This window comes from Gracilinanus agilis, chromosome 2 (assembly GCF_016433145.1).
Source record: "Gracilinanus agilis isolate LMUSP501 chromosome 2, AgileGrace, whole genome shotgun sequence".
In the NCBI taxonomy this organism is placed as follows: domain Eukaryota; kingdom Metazoa; phylum Chordata; class Mammalia; order Didelphimorphia; family Didelphidae; genus Gracilinanus; species Gracilinanus agilis.
The window spans coordinates 154,239,145-154,256,209 of record NC_058131.1 but is presented as its reverse complement, the minus strand read 5'-3'; the positions used below and the strand labels follow the sequence as shown (position 1 = coordinate 154,256,209).

General features: G+C 35.0%; 1 protein-coding gene across 2 annotated transcripts in view; it reads right to left on the bottom strand.

Moving 5' to 3' along the window:
- ELP3 (elongator acetyltransferase complex subunit 3) overlaps window positions 1-17,065 on the bottom strand; it is an 87,411-nt gene that overhangs the window by 62,955 nt on the left and 7,391 nt on the right. For both annotated transcript variants that reach the window (XM_044663462.1, XM_044663463.1), the window contains exons 4-7: window positions 15,663-15,733; window positions 14,769-14,832; window positions 13,687-13,755; window positions 9,945-10,099 (exon numbers count right to left, since the gene is read on the bottom strand). In XM_044663462.1, the coding sequence (XP_044519397.1) occupies window positions 9,945-10,099; window positions 13,687-13,755; window positions 14,769-14,832; window positions 15,663-15,733 (359 nt within the window). The remainder of the gene's footprint in view (window positions 1-9,944; window positions 10,100-13,686; window positions 13,756-14,768; window positions 14,833-15,662; window positions 15,734-17,065) is intronic.

The window sequence follows — 17,065 nt, the reverse complement described above, 5'->3', positions numbered from 1 at the left end:
CTTTTTAAAGGAAGTGTCTCTAAAATCTGTCATGTTTATAAGCAGGAATGGTGCTGAGAATCCAGAGGAGGACAAAAATAGTATGGTAAAATGCCTTGAGTGCATGTTATATGAACATTTCCTGAGAGAACTGGAGATGTATAACCTTAAATAGAAAGGACTTGGAGGACTACTGTATTGGGGATGGGGGTGGTGGGGAACATGATAGCTGCCTCAAAATTTGTAGGTCTATCACATGGAAGAGAGATTAGGTTTGTTCTACTTGGCTTCAGAGGGAAAAAAGGGGAGAAGTCAGAGAGAGGCAAATTTGTGCTAAACATAAACAGTCCATACAATTATTGTTATCCTGAAGTGAATTCCTTTAAGAAGGTATCCTTCATGAGAAGTCTTTGGGTATGTTATGAAGGGGATACCTTTTAGGGTCAGGGTTAAAATATATGGCTACTGAGTTCCCTTCCAACTCTCTAATTCAATGACTTAACCACTATAAGTCTCAAATGACTTGAATTGGTAGAATGTTACCCAGGCTAAAAGCCATTTAATACCTAATAGGATTGTTGTGAGAATCAAATGAGATGATGTATACAAAGCATTTGGAAAACTTTGAAGTGTCATGTAAATATTGCTTATTACTATCATCATCATCATTACGTAGATATAGAGGACCATGAGAAAGTTGGAACGAAAGTAAGATCAGATTGTAGAGGGCAATGATTATTAAGTTAAGGAGTTTGAACTTAGCAATTTCAGGGTTCTGCTTTGAAAAGTAACTATGTTAAGATCTACTGAAAAGAAGGAAGAGTATGGGAAAGCATGAAGGATGAATTGGAAGGTGGAAAAATGGGAGGTAGAAACAGAAGTTAATAAATGGTATTAAGGACCTGTAATACTGTGGTGGTTGTGGGCATAAAGGGGACTAGATAAAATGTGAATGTGTTTGTGAGAGAGAAAAGAAGTAGCAAGATTTGGCAATTAAAAATAAAAACACAACAGGGGAATTTAATTTAGATTGAGGGTGGGAAGGGATGTACAGAAGAAGAAAGCAAAAACAAGTAACAAGAAGAATGAAAAGGCATAAACCAATCAAGTAAGAGAGTGTTAGGAAACAATGTTTGGAATGAGCCGATACCAATAAGTACTATGAAGGACCACAAACTCCACACACTACTCCAATACCCCACACATCAGGGAAAAGAAGATTATCAAAGAGGCCTAGGACCAGAACAATTCAGGTTTTAGTTTGCTTTCATTTTCTCTGCCAACCTAAGTCTTAGTTTTTCAGCCATAAAAAAAAAAGATTTAAACTATAAAATGTCTAAGGTCTCTTTAAGCACTAAAATTTAACCATTCTATTGTTTAAAACTGAATTTGCTTCCCCAAGCAATCAATACAATTAACTGAATTATTTCTAATTTATACCCAGGAATCTGCAAATGGTACTTAAAAAAAAAGTTATTGAAGGGTACAGCTCAAGTTTCTTTGGGAACTTTTCATTCTAATAGTATAAACCTTATTGTATCAATAGTTCTATGCTACAATGAAGTTCTACAAGAAGCAACAGTAGTCAATTTGTGCATCCACTAAAGGAGAGCATTAAAAGAAATGAGTGTAGCCTAAAATGTAACCTAATTTTATTGCTCTTCTGGTCAAACTCCATCAGGAAGCAAACATCTTAGTCTACTGATATTTTCAGCCTTTGATAGACAATAGTATTGATACACACACAAAAAAAGCATTTAATTATGCAAAACAAAAGTTCTAAGCTCAGATGAAGGCATAGTTGCCAACATACTAAAATCTCATTTTATATATATATTTGTGTGTGTGTGTGTGTGTGTATATATATACATATATATATATATACACATATATATATATATATATATATATTCCATTTATTAGAATTCATGCCATTAAGTCAGCAAGTTCACTGCCAAATGACACACCAGTGACTCACTGAAAATACGGGGAAGTAAACGCACAAATGTGAATTTTGCCTATGGGAGAGGCAATCACAAGATGAGGGCACTGGAATTTACAAGCTAATCTTTCTGTTCAGAGGAGGAGAGCATCAAAGACCCAATCAAGGATACAGGAAGCTGCTGCAGGCATGATAATGTCTCTTCATGAGTGGAAGTTTATAGAGGGCACAAGGGACAGGAATACAAACTAGCCCTCACATAATCACTTTCAACTTCATTTCAAAATGCTTTTCCTCTGGGATTAAACACACACACACACACACACACACACACACACACACACACACACACACACACACAGCATTACCTTTGTTATTAATTCAGTTGCAGGAAGGGGAATGGAAAAAAAACCAATATTCTACATATGAGGTAAACTTGGAAGGGAGAACACTGGTATTTTCTATAATTCTATTTTCATTCTGCAAATCAAAAATCAAGGTTTCTCTAACATCCTACAGAAGGTGCGCTACAACAGAGGAGCAAAAAAGTTTGGATTTGAAAATTACTTGGTGATCTTATATTTGATTTTTCATTTTGATACCTGTAATTTAACTGATTACAAAACAAATCTTTCTATGTTAATGTAGGGTTAAATTTTCTAGCATTTAATATGTGTGCAACTATAAATAGTCATTTAAAACTGTTTTTCAATACAATTCATGGTTGACTGCCCCTCCTAATCCCAACTGATGTAGAGACTAGTAAGTAAAGAGCCACACTAAATCAGAAAGTAGTCTAATCCAGGGCTGAGAATCAGAGGTACTAAGCTAAGCTGTGGTCTGTCAAACTCTGGGCAAAGTTGAAGCAAAATTTAGCCCTCCAGCTTGGTTTTTCTTCTACTCCATTCAGGGGTCTCCAAGGCTATAAGCACACAAAACACTCAAGTTAACTTTCAGACGATATATCAAATTAAGTCAAAGAACTTACAGATGACTATGAGAGAAATGAGTTGCAGATTCCATAGGGTGAAATAGTAATTCATCCATTCTTGATAAATCCTTGATTGGTTAACTATCATTTTAAATAGCTTCCATTGAAATAGCTAGGAAGCATTAAAGATTGGGCATAAAATTGCTTCTGGGCAGCACTGATTAATAAAGAATAAAATCATCTAAAAAAACATGACCAGGTTGTTCTAGGCTCTTTTACATTTTTGGTGATTGGATGACTCATATCCCTTTGCCAATTTCTTTTTATCTCCTAATCTGTGATTTTTATATCTGATTTTGGTAATCACCAAAAGCTGTTACTTTCTAAAAACTGGATGCATTGCATCCACAATGAAAGTGTCATTTATATTAATCAAGTCTTCTGGGAAACTATACTTGTTCTGTTCTTGAACTCAGTTCCCATATTCCTTTTAATGTTTCCAATCAGTATTATACCACATTGTTCTAATCAAGATTCCTCTTATCAATAATGGCCAGAGAGAGAATTCATTACTAAATGAGTGAATCACAGAAGATAAAATGGACAATTTTGATTTTATAAATCTGAAAAGGTTTTGCATAAGCCAAATCAATAAAGTTAAGATTATAAGGGAAATGGCTAGTTGGGAAAAATCTTTACAACTAGTTCTTTTGATAAAAGTATCCATGCATACATATGCACTTCTATGGAATAGATTCAAATATAAGAATAAGAACCATTTCTCAATAGACACTACATATATATTTATAATTAAAGAATATAAAAAGGCAGTTCCCGAAGGAGAAAATTAAAGTCATATCAAAACAACCATGCAAAAAGGTTCCTAATAATTAGAATTGTTATTATAATTAAATTAAAACCATGAGGCTGAACTTTATACCCAATATACTAACAAAGATAACAGGAATGGAAAATTATAATTGTTGGAGGAAACTGCTTAGGAAAACAAGCACACCAGTGCCCTGTTGGTGGATGTGTGAACTGGTCCAATTATTATGGAAGGCAATATGAAACTATATCTCTAAAGTCATTAAACTGAGCATAACCTTTAATCCACAGATGTCCACTACTAGCCCCAAAGAGATGAGAGAATAAAGGGATTTATGTGTATGAGAATGTTTAAAGAAGCTCTTTTATAGCAGAAAACTGAAATCTATGCCCATCAATTGAAGAACAAATTGTCATAGTCAAATAAAATGGAATATCATTGCAGTGTAAGAAATGCCAAAAGGGATAGTTTCAGAGAAACCTGTAAAGTCTTATATGAAATGATACAAAATAAAGTGAGTAGAATCTGAAGAAAAATTTATTCAATAACAACACTAAAGAAAAACAAATTTGAGAGATTTAAGAATTATGTTCAAAGTAATGACTAACCACTATTTCAGGGGACTGATGATGAAGCATGCTACCCACCCATTTCTTAACAGATTGGGGATGACTCAGGGTGTAGTGAAGTATATGTTTTCAGACAGGGCCTCTGGGGGAATCTGTTCAGTTATGCATATTTGTTAAAAATGTTTTGTTTTTTTCTTTTCAGTGGGGTTGGGAAAAGGAGGGGAGGCAACTGGAGGGAAAGAAGGACTAGTGATAGGGTTGTCTAAAAAAGAAAAAGAAAAAATGGTGACTGAAATATTTTTTCTTAAATGGGCAGAGGGTTGTGTGCTGCCAGGGTCAATGAAGAGTTCTAAGAAGGCTGAACGAAAACTTGTTCAGTAAACAATTGAGTTAGGTAGCATTTAGGGAGAATATAATTCAAAATCAATGTCACTGATATAAAACAAAAGATATACCAAATTTTTAACTGTTAAACACCAGTGTTGCTTATGATTGGTTAATAAGACTAGGATGAGTTACAACCAATATAAAATTAAATATATCACATCATAGTACTTTTCAATTTAAGGTAAAAAATACACACTCTAAAGCTACCCCATTTCAAAGCGATAGATTCCATATATACTACCTTTGAAAGATTAGGTCTTTACCTATTAGGTTCAAAAGACCTGTTTTATAAGCATATGTAATGTAAATGTAACATAAACAAAATGGGAAGAGGTAAGATGAGGAATGCTGAATGCTTTTAGAATGCAATAGTTACATTAGAAAAATGGAGTCCATTTAGGTACCAACATAGTTTCATTGGGTTTATTATATTTTATAAATGAAGGTTGTTAGGATCCTGAAAATAAAATTTTTTTGGCTAGTTCTGTAATGCAAAATGGGAAATCCCATTAAAAAGAAATTTACTAAAGACCAAGCCAAGGGCTTATAACAAATTTGCTCTCAATGATTAAAGTTGGTAGTCAAAATATGCTACCTATGAAAATAAGATAATAATGGCATAATCTTGGGCTTATATCATTAGGTAAAGTAGTGACTATGATCAAGAGAACCTATAAACTAAGGACTGTTGGGTCAAGCCACCTGACTATAGCTGAACATTCTTTCATTTATTATCCCTCAGTTAAAGTTTCTAATCCTCCAATACTGGCACATAGTAAGCACTCAATAAATACTTATTCATTAATTTGTTTGTTTATTCATTCGTTTATTCATTCAAACAACAGAAATAAACAAGGAATAAGTTGATAGAAGTATTCAGTGGAGCATCTGTTTCTTTGGATATAGAATAAGATTTTTTTTTCCTTTAAGAGTTATTCATAAGTTTCAAAGATATAGGGTTCTTGTATTTGACAGTGAGTGAATCAAAGGATTTGATCTCCAGAGAATTGTAAGAACAAGAGTAGAAATAAAAAGATACTGACTTTGTCCTATAGTAAAGGAAACTGTTTTCTCAATAGTTAACTGTGAAAAAATGATAATGTAAAACAAGGATCATTCCAACAAGTTGGAAAACAATCCCTATTTACTTAATATCACTACAAAGACAATCTTTTCTAAATAGGAGTGAAATTCACCAGTTAAAAAATAAGGCACTTTAACATTTCTGAAAGCATTTCTAAAACTCAAATCTTTCTGTCATAGAGGAAGTCATTTAAAATAATTTTTCAAATGATTAGTGTCATAATGGCAACATCTTAGATTGTATTTTATAACCCAGCTTATCTCCTAGCTTTCCCTCCTACTGATCTAAAGGGAATGAGATTGGAGTTAAGGCAAGGGTTTTAATGATTTTTTTTGTCTTTCTTGTAGAAAATGGAAGGTTTCGTGACAAAAAATTTCAGAATAGAAAAGGAAATAAGACATTTTTAATTCTCCAACTTAAAGATGATCTTGTTCAATTATCAATTAGCATGTATTAAGCACAATTGTATGCTAAGGGCTGGGAATACAAAGATAAACCTGAAAGAATCCTTGTAAAGAGATTATATTTTATCAGAGAGGATGGAAGAAGAAAGGAAGAGAAGGGAGGAATGGAAGAAAGAATGGAGGGACTGATGGAGGGAAGAAAAGGTGAAGGGAGGGAGGAAGAAAGGTAGGAAGGAAGAAGAGAGAGAAAGAAGGAAGGTGGGAAAATGTGAAAGAGGTTGGCGATAAAGTAGGAAAGGGGAAGGGAGGCAGGGAAAGAAGTGGAGAGGAGGGAAGGAAATAAGCTTTTATTTAGAGTCTACCAGCCACTGTGCTAAGTCCTTTACAAATATTATCACATTTGCCTGGTGCATAGTAGGAGTTATATAAATGTTAATTCTCTTCCTTCTCTCCTCCCGCCTCTGACACTGCTCTTAAACCCTGGTGTGTTTTTTTGGTGCCTTTTGGTGGATTTCCCTGCCTTAAATCTATCCCCACTCTAATTCATCCTATAATTAGCTGTCAAACTCTTAAAGTACATTGTAATAAGGGGATTTTAGGATGTAATAAGGGAATCTTGCAGGGATGTAATATGAGACTGAAGCTAGGGGTAAATAGCTGGTAGGAATAGGGAATAAGGCAAGGCAAGGGACCCAAGGCTGGAGGTAATCAAGGGAATAGGTTAGGTAGTAGGGAAATTAAGGCAATATGGTGGATTAGGAAGGTACAATGATGAAGGTTGGTAGTTGAGGTGGTAGGAGAAATAAAGGAATATAACACTGTGGTACCAAGAGTTGCAAGGGATAAGATGAGCTAATCTAAGGCAGGCAACAGCAGCAGGGAAATAGACTGAGCCCTTCAAGTAAAAGGACACTTTACAGAGCCAGGTTAGAGCCAGCCAAGACAGCTTGAAATTGACTTGAGGCTTTAGTCAGTTTCACAGGAAGGGACTAGAAGTTAGTAGTGAAGTTACACTTCCTTCAAAATGGATACCCTCAGCTTCCCTTAAACTCCAGAGGGTATGTTATTTCTCTCTCTCTTCCTCCCTCTTTTTATTAATCAACTAATGAAGTAGCCAAAAGGTCTTGATTAAATACAAACAGGGTTTATTGTCTTCTAGGATAGATTGGCAGGGTAGAGGATACAAGGTAGCCCTAACAGCCACTTAGAGAAACTTCAGGTGGGGCAAGGGAGGCAGGAATGTGAGACTGAGAAAGGACCTGCCTTAACTCAGCTCTCAGAAGGTTTTGTAATCAATGGGGTTAGGAAAGTTGGATACAAAGATTCAATAAATAATTTGTTGCAAGGGTAAGCCCTATTTGACTACTTAAAATATCAAGTTTAAACTAACACTCTGAACTACCCTCCTTTCAAACCCTCACAGGAATTCAGGCAAGGAAAATGAAGGTGGGAATAAGGTATGGTAGGGAGATTCAAAGGAATTAGCTAAATTAACAAATCTCAAAAGAAAAGCTGCAAAATATAGGCCAGGTTTCAATCTAAAGAAGGAGCTCAGATGGACCCTGGTTCTCTCCATGAGTTCCCAGGACCAACTGACTCTTTCCCAGATTCTAAACTCCTTAACTGACAGAAGAATTCTGCAAATCAGTTATGCCCCCTCTCTTCACCACAACATCCATGATTATGTTCCCACGCCCTCAATACCTTCCTATTCTATCCAACGAATTCTAGTGGTTCCCAATTACCTCTAGGATCAAATATAAATAAAGTCTTCTCTTTGGCATTCAAAGATCATCACAACTTTATCTCTTTCTACCTTTCCAGTCTTCTTTTACTCAAATGAGATTTTCATAAAGCACTTAGTATAGTAGGGACTACATAAATTCTTATTTAGTCTTTCCCTTTTCCCCTTTTACCTCACTCCTCTCCAAGTACTCTGCAATCTAGTGGCACTTGCCTCTTGGCTAATCCTTGCACAAGATACTCCACCTCCAGTTCCCTGGCTATCCCCTATGTTTGGTATTCTCTCTCTCTCCTCATTTCTACTGTCTGGCTTCCTCCAAGCCCAGATGAAATCCTAACTCCTATTAAAAACCTTTTCTAACCTTTAAATTCTATGCCTTCCCTCTATTGATTATCTCCAATTTATTCTGTATAAAACTTGTTTGCATATATTTGTTTTCATGTCATCTACCCCCATGTTATACTTAACTGCTTCTTCTTCTCCTTTCTTTAGAAGTCTTTTTTACAAAAGATGACTCATTAAGTAGAAACAGAGTGAAAATAAATATATATATACATATATATATGTATATATATATATATATATACATATATATATTCAGAAATGATTGTGAGTACAAACCAAAAAGACATCTTTTAAAAAGATCATTAAAAAAATGCTTTGAGTTATTAAGCAAAATAAAATGAACTTATCTCTCCATTTAAGAGAAACATAATTCTTTTATGCTTTGTTATCCATAAGTGGTAAATGAGTTGATGATACACTAAAATCTAAGATAAGTAGAACAACATAATTTTCACTGAATTTGAAGTAGTCAAGTTATCTCTAGCCAAAAAAAAACCCCAAACTCCAAACTCTTAAGACTGTCACTCTTAGTTCTGACATTTTATTCCATTCTCTTCTAAGTATCTACCTCTCTTTTTTATCTTGTGTTCACTGGAACCTCAATGAGATATTAACTCTCCTCTTTACAGTTTAGATCAGTGATTCCCAAAGTGGGTGCTACCGCCCCCTGGTGGGTGCTGCAGCAATCCAGGAAAGCGGTGATGGCCACAGGTGCATTTATTGTTCCTATTAATTGCTATTAAAATTTTTTAAAAATTAATTTCAAGGGGCAGCTGGGTAGCCCAGTGGAGTGAGAGTCAGGCCTAGAGACAGGAGGTCCTAGGTTCAAACCCAGCCTCAGCCACTTCCCAGCTGTGTGACCCTGGGCAAGTCACTTGACCCCCATTGCCCACCCTTACCAATCTTCCACCTATGAGACAATATACCGAAGTACAAGGGTTTAAAAAAAAAATTAATTTCAAGGGGGATAAGTAACATTTTTTCTGGAAAGGGGGCGGTAGGCCAAAAAAGTTTGGGAACCACTGGTTTAGATCAATTTGAGGAATGCTTTGAATATTATCATACAATATCTTTGTATGATAAAGTATAAAGAAGCATATCCTTTTGCCAATGGACATTATTCTTTTTTAAAAGAGAGAAGTATCAATAAAACTCCCAATTGCACAAATTCCATTGAAAAAAGATTTTAAGAAATAAATTCCTTTTAGAGCTTTAAGCCCCAGATGTTGAAAATACTTAAAAAGACCATTTGCACTTGCAAAAAAATTGTTTGTTGCCGAGTGAAAGAAACAGAACCAGGAGGACATTGTACACAGAAACTAATACACTGTGGTAAAATAAAATGTAATGGAATCCTGTACTAACAGCAATGCAATGATCCAGGACAATTCTGAGGGACTTATGAAAAAGAGCGCTATCCACATTCAGAGGAAGAACTATGGCAATAGAAACATAGAATAAAATCAATTGCTTGAAAGATGGGTTGATGCAGATATGATTTGGGATGTAGACTCTAAACAACCACCCCAGTGCAACTACCAACAATATGGAAATAGGTCTTGATCAATGACATATGTAAAAAACAGTGGAAATGTGGGTCAGCTATGGGGGGTGGGGAGGTGGGGTGGGTAGAGGGGAGAGTAAGAACATGAATCATGTAGCCATGGAAAAATTTTCTAAAAATAAAAAATTTTTAAAAATTGTTTGTATTATGAAATAAGAACTCTCACCTGACTGCTTCCGATACACTATTGGAAGTATGTCCAGATAAAGCATCATGTAAATTTCGGATAAAATAATCTCTGTACTCTTCTGAGAGGGCCATAAATGTTCCACCCATCACAATGAACTCTACCTTATCCACACTGTGACCCAGTTGTTTCAACTGAAAGAAATAAAATTCATCAGTATGATAAGGACATTGATAATTATGCCTTAAATTCTTAGATTTTGTATTGTGAAATATTTCATCAGTACTAAAACTGAAAAAAGTTAGAAGCCATCAATATACATTTTGCTTAATTCTGTGAAAACATTGGTTCAAATAAGAAGGGCTCAAAACAGGTTAAAAGAAAAAGCAATTGAAAAGTGAGAATGAGGTAAAAGGAATTATTAAATAGAGTAACTTCATATAAATTATTAAGACAAAACTAAAAGGATGTAAAATAGAGGGTAGAAAACAAAAAGGTATGTGATTAAGAATATATGATAATAGAAAATGGAAGAGATAGAGAATAAAAGAATATTAAGTTAAGAAGCAAATTATAACAATACAGAAGAGATAGCAGGGTGGCTGAAGTACTTCTAGAAGTTTTAGTTTTCAACTTTCAGAAAGCAAAGTACAAAAAGCAAAACAATCACTAGACAAGTTATGAAGAAGCATTATTTCCTCTGCTAAAAATTAGAAACTATGATAATTTTATGAACAGTTCCCTTTTTCATTAACTCTAATTCAACCATCAGTAAGTGGGCAAAGATTCCATTCATAAGCAGAAATTAAGTTCATCTTCACATGAGCTTTTTGCAAAATTCTTAGCCTTGACAGAAACAGAGAGCAACTTTTCCCCAAGGTGCACAAGATCTGCAAATATCATTTGTCAAACAAGGGAAGTGCATATGTGATTCAAAGGCCTGTTTTGTTCTCTTTTTGGTCCTTATAAATACTTGTGACAAATGCAGAAAAGGAACTCTCCACAACCCACATGTAAGCAGTTCCATTTGGTAGATGTATGACTACAAGAAAGGACAAAATTTCTCTACTTTACCCTTAAAGACAGATTTAGTTAAGGGCAGAATTTTGGAACAATGTAATGGTTCTCAAAAAATTTTAGTCTCAGGATCCCTTTATACTTCTAAAAGTTATTTATATCTATTGATATTTACTATGAAAATAGTTTTGACCTCATAACCTGAAAGCATCTCAAGAACTCCCAGACCCAAGGTCTCTGAACCACACTTTGAGAACTACTGGTTTTGATAGTTCAAACATAAAACATAGAAATCACTACTTTCTATTTGTTAGTGAGACAGAATAACATTACTTCTTGTTAGTTATTATTATTCTACCTTTTTCTCTTCTCTATCCCCAATCTATTTCAATCCTTCTTCAGAGTAACTGCTCTAAGAACTATTGTTTTCAAGGTATATTTGTAGACAGGATCTGGCCTATCAAAGAAGTCTTGTTTCTATAGTATTCAGACAGTAGGCCTCTATAACTTATTCTCTTGCTCAAGGTTGCTGGTCCTAATCTAGGGTAGACATGTCCTGTCCTCTGCATGGAGGGAGAATGAGAGTGCCTAGCAAAGTACCACTAATCTATGTGTATTGGTGAAGAACTAGAAGAAGGGCCTGGAAAGAATCAGCTTCTGGGTCTGGGAGAATAGAATCACCAGTAGGTCTGCAATCCATGAGAAGCAATAGCTCTCAAGTCATTTTTTCTCTAGATTTTATGAGTTACAGTGTTATAAGCATACACTCTAACTCATAAATGTCCTTTATAACTATTATCAAAGTTGTACAAATGGATATCAGGCATTATTTTCTGAGTATAGTTTTGAGATTACATGTGAAATGTAAATATTTTAAATATATGTTAAGTATTACATTTCCCTTCTTGTATATAACTGTATATAGTAGTTTTGGGTTGTTTCTTCTTGCTGTTATTGGAAAGGAATGGGCCTATGATTTTATTGGTTAGAAACTACCAGAGAAAACTCCCTCTATCGATGCAATGCTGTTTCTAGGCTAATACTAAGAGTTGGGTTTTTACCTAATCTTGTCCAGAACCAGACTACCAAGCCACTTTCCAGCCACCCCCAAACCAAGCTACTATTATACCTAGTCTGTGGAAGGCCGATTGGAGAAATAGGGTCATGAATAGGGCCTGTTATCTGGATTCCCTACATGACTAATCCAGGCTGAGGCAGTCTTTGTATTTGGTCCTGGTAACCTGAGCCCTGAAAAGCTCTGGTACCAGCAGGTTGGTTAATCCAAAAACAACTTGACCCCTCCAGGAGGCTATTGGAAGTCATTTAGAGAAATAAGAGTCTGTAATAGATATTTTATCTGGATCCCATTACAAAATCATTGGCAAGTAAAACTGTGTGTATGATTTTTTCTGCACTGCATGTCAGGATGCAGATAGAATAGGTTATCTAAGGTAAAAATCTGAGACTCCTCTTTTGACTCCTTTTTCAGATCCCCACTTTTTCTTAATATTCTTAATGGAAAGCTTTAAGTTCCTAGCAAACCAGAAGGTACAGAGTTAACAATTTCTCTCCTTGATAATTAAGAAGCCTGAACTCTAAAAAATATATTACTTAGACAATCAAGGCCAGAAACAAACAAAACTCGACAAGACTTTATCTGACCAGGTGCAATCCTGTAAATCAAGAGTACAAGACTCAATTTGTTTAGGATATCTATGAAATATATTTCTGCTCCCAGAATTAACCTCCTACTAATTGGTGGTTGGAATTTGGCCTTTGACCCTGGACCTATCTCTCTACTTTTTAGACTTTAATGGGTTTTTGTATAATTTGTAACCCCTTCACAGCTGTGATTCTTTCTCTGCTCTTTGTGTGAAACTGGTATATATTAAACTCAAGACTCCAAGGAGTTGGAGCAGTTATGAGACAAGCATTTAGTCTGACTGTTCTCATTCCATCCGACGCCACTAAACGCCACTTAGGACCCCCCAAAATAGAGCTGGCTCTTTATACTAGTCCTGCTGTTCAATCCTTTCTTCAAACTCTAGTTCCCCAATGTGTACTGTCTTCCCCTATTAGAATATGAGGGGAGGGGCAGTTTAGCTGTTGTAGTTGTGTCCTTAGCACTTAGCACAGAGCTTGGCATGCATTAAGTGCTTAATTAACACTCATTAATTAATTCATAGTTACCTGAAGGCACTAAGGAGTTAAATGGCTTGCATAGACTCACAAAACCTGGGTGTAGGATGGTTCTCTATTTGCTTAGTCTTCCTGAATCTGCAAGACGCTTGTATGCATAGTATCAATTAAAAACAAAATTCCAGGGCAAAAAAAAAGTGCATATTTTGGACAACGGGAAAAGGTCAGTCTAACTATGATACACAACCCTTCAAAAGGTGGTAACATGAAAAAATGGAACAAAATTCAAGAAAATATAGTAGAGGCTTTTAGAAATTAAAAAGTCAACTTGTCTCAAATGAACTGGTGTTTTTGACTTCTCCAAAGTGTGTGTAGGTATTATAAGATCTCCTAATCTCATCTGTCCAAAAATGATCCATTATGCAAAGAGGAAAACTGCAGTTGTTTCTTAATATGGATCCAGCTCAAATTCACCAGATATGTTTTGAATCAATCAAGCAAGCATTTATTAAGTACCTAGTTAGGTTCTGTGCTATGTATTTAACAACCATCTCTTATTATATTAAATTCTGAATTCTTTTATTATTTACAGAAAATGGTTTTTAAAATGTTTTAACATATTTACCTGATCTATTCGGTGCCTTGTCTGGAGAAAAGGGTCATATCTGGCACGGATAGCTCGCATGGAGGTTGGCTAAATAAAAAAGGAAAAATATACAAATTTTCTTTTTCTTGGTCATCTAACTTGCTGTCAATTGACAAATACATGCTCCCTCCTTCCCTCCTACTCTTGCTTCTTCTCCATCCCCACTCCCCCATTTGAATTTGTCTTGACACTCAAAGTTATAAAGCATCTTAGCTACAGGATGTTCCTCTGGATCTATTATCTGTTTAACAATATTGATTTATAAAGCAGGATTATAGCATTAGTATGCTAGAGAAGGTACATACTAAGACTTTAAAGATAACCTAGTCTGATCACCTCATATGAACAGCTGAAGCAAATAAAGCCCTCAAAAAGATGAATACAGTAAAAAATCCACAGAAAAAAAGGGACAGAACACTGACTCTTGTGGAAAACAGAACTATATACAATCAAGAATAACTCCAAGCATAGGCTCTGTAATTTCTGTTAATGGAGTTATTTCTACTCTGTTCCCACTGGCCAAAAGATGCAAACAGCAGCTATGTTCTTCTTTGCCTACTAGGGAAAATTTTCTAAGTATTCATAATTTTAGACTAGTGTTTTATATAATTAAATTTCTAAAGTAATTATTTCTCTCTCAAATTTCTCTCTGCCCACTTTAAAAAGCACTAAGTTTGAATGGTCCTATCTGTCATTTACTAGGAAAGGAAGGCTTTTTTTTTTCCCAAGGATGGATTTTGTTTCATCTAATTTTTAAAAAAATTCTTGTGCAACACTCTACTGAATACAAAGTCTGGTAAAACATTTTATCATGATAAATAAAGTAACTCAAAGATATTTTATCTCGGGGGCAGCTGGGTAGCTCAGTGGATTGAGAGTCAGGCCTAGAGATGGGAGGTCCTAGTTTCATATCTGGCCTCAGACACTTCCTAGCTGGGTGACCTTAGGCAAGTCACTTAACCCTCATTGCCTAGCCCTTACCGCTCTTCTGCCTTAGAACCAATTCATAGTATTGATTCTAAGACGGAATGTAAGGTTAAAAAAAAAAAAAAAGATTTTACCTCATATCCAGTATAAGACTGAGTTGAATACTCAAAATCTGAGTCAGGTCCACCAGGACAGTAACTGTCAAAATGAAATAAAAATTAAAATGACATCTACATACCGTATTTTAAAAACTCAAATAATATTTGAGATTCTATGCTCTTCATGCTGCTGAAAACAAGAGTTCTCTCCTAGAAATACTAACAAAAATGTCTAACTAGCATTAACTTCATTGAATGTTTTGCTACCAACAAAGATATGGAAATGCATAAAAGAATATTACTTGCCCCTTTAAAGGACACAATCACTAATGGATTATTATTTTTAGGTATTTTTAATGGCAATTAATTGGGAATATTTTCCTCAGGATACTAATTAAGCTCTCAAGGATAAAATTTTGGTCTTAAACATATACAGGAATATCTCTTCCCTCTCTTACCAACTGAGATGATCCATATCCTCTACCTTACTATCCCTTAATGAAAATCCAAGGAAAACAAATGCAAAGTATTTTTACAGAAGTTTTTCCTTATCAAGATTCCTTTTCTAATCCAACTCTACATTAATATATTTGTAGTAGTCTACACACATTTTCAGGTTTAATTTATCCAGTTAAAAGGAAAAATAAGTTCTTTTTGTCTTCTGATTTCATAATGTCTATTTTGTTAGTAAATTTCACTACAATATTTACTAAAGGCAAAATTGCCAGAAGGATTTTGAAAATTCATTTTTAAAAAAGGGAACATTTTATAAGCCATGTACAGGCTGTTTTAAAGAACTGATTTGTGACTTTTGTTTCTAATGAAATCTAAGCCTGAATTACCAGAATTAAAACTAATCTAAGATTAATGAGTATCTACTGTTATCAATAAAAGAAACTATACATTACTAATTATATCCATCATACTCACACACATATATTTCCTGTAAAATTAATATGTGGACATCTGTGGGGCTTGCACATTACAGCCACAACAGCAATCTGTAATGGGAAGATTTATAAAAAGACAAATAAACCAAAATCACTCCTCCACTCTACTCCCTACAACAAAGTCTATATATTTCCCTAATTTTCTTGGGACTATCCTCATATGGCATCTCTTTTACTCCCTCTAAAAACTGTTTTGGTGTAGTGCCCCTCCTCCAGTCCCATTTATATCTCAGAAGTGCAATGGCTCAAGAGTATAGCAAGTACAGATGCAAAACAATTTTACAAAAGCATAAGCTAATGTGTTCTCTTTTGAACTCGATACCCTAAGCAAATCACAAGTTCTCAGTGAAAAGTACTGAAAAATTTGCAAATCCAAAACTGTTGATCTGCATTGGTAGAGGAAACATCTTCCCTTGAAGTTCCTCATGCTAATGAAATTACAGGTCAGTCCAGAAGACCTCACTCCTTTTGAAGATGCCCAACATTTTGATCACAGGCATATACTGGGCTGACATTCTCTGAAAGCAAACTACTTTCACTACAGGGTGTTCTTCCTACATTATGATAGAATTCACTTGAATTCCACAAATATAAAGTGCCTATAATATGAAAGGCACTATTAAGTACTGAGGAATACAAAGACAAAAGAAACAAAACAAAGCAAAACACTTGCTGATCTCAACAGGGTACTATTCTTCCAGGAGTATAAAGCCCTAACTTAAATGAGCATAAATTCAGAGAGGGAATAAAGAGGGCAAAAGATAAATCAAAGAGCTACTGTAAAATAAAATGCAAGAATGACAAAATGGGAAGTCTATAAAAGTAGTCACACCAAGCCAAGTCCTATCTACATAAGGATTCTGAAAGGCAGGGAAAAGAAGAGAGGACATTCCAGGCTTTGGAAATTCAACATTTTTAAAACAGAACACATTAACTCCTCCTCACCCCTCTCATCTTTTATACTTCCCCATATGATTGATCATGTGGTTTGATGGGCATATGACTGGGGATTTTGATTTTAAACGATCACTCTATTGCAAATATTAATAATATGGAAATAGGTATTGAACAATGATACATGTATAACCCAGGGGAATTGCTTGTCAGCTCAGGGAGGGGGAAGGGAAAGAACATGAATCATGTAACCATGGGAAAATATTCTTAATTAATTAATTAATTAAAAAAAAATAAAATAAACTTCCCCATTACCATCACTATTTTCCACCAAGCTAATCTCCTGGATTCCTATCTCTGTAACTCATCTTCCTACAGCATTGCATCAACTCTGAAGCTCATACTTACTTAGTACTCCCTGGCCCTGGGTCCCCTTTCTCCCTGTGATTAGAGAGTTCCTATGATATCCTTGATATAAGGAGGGAGCAG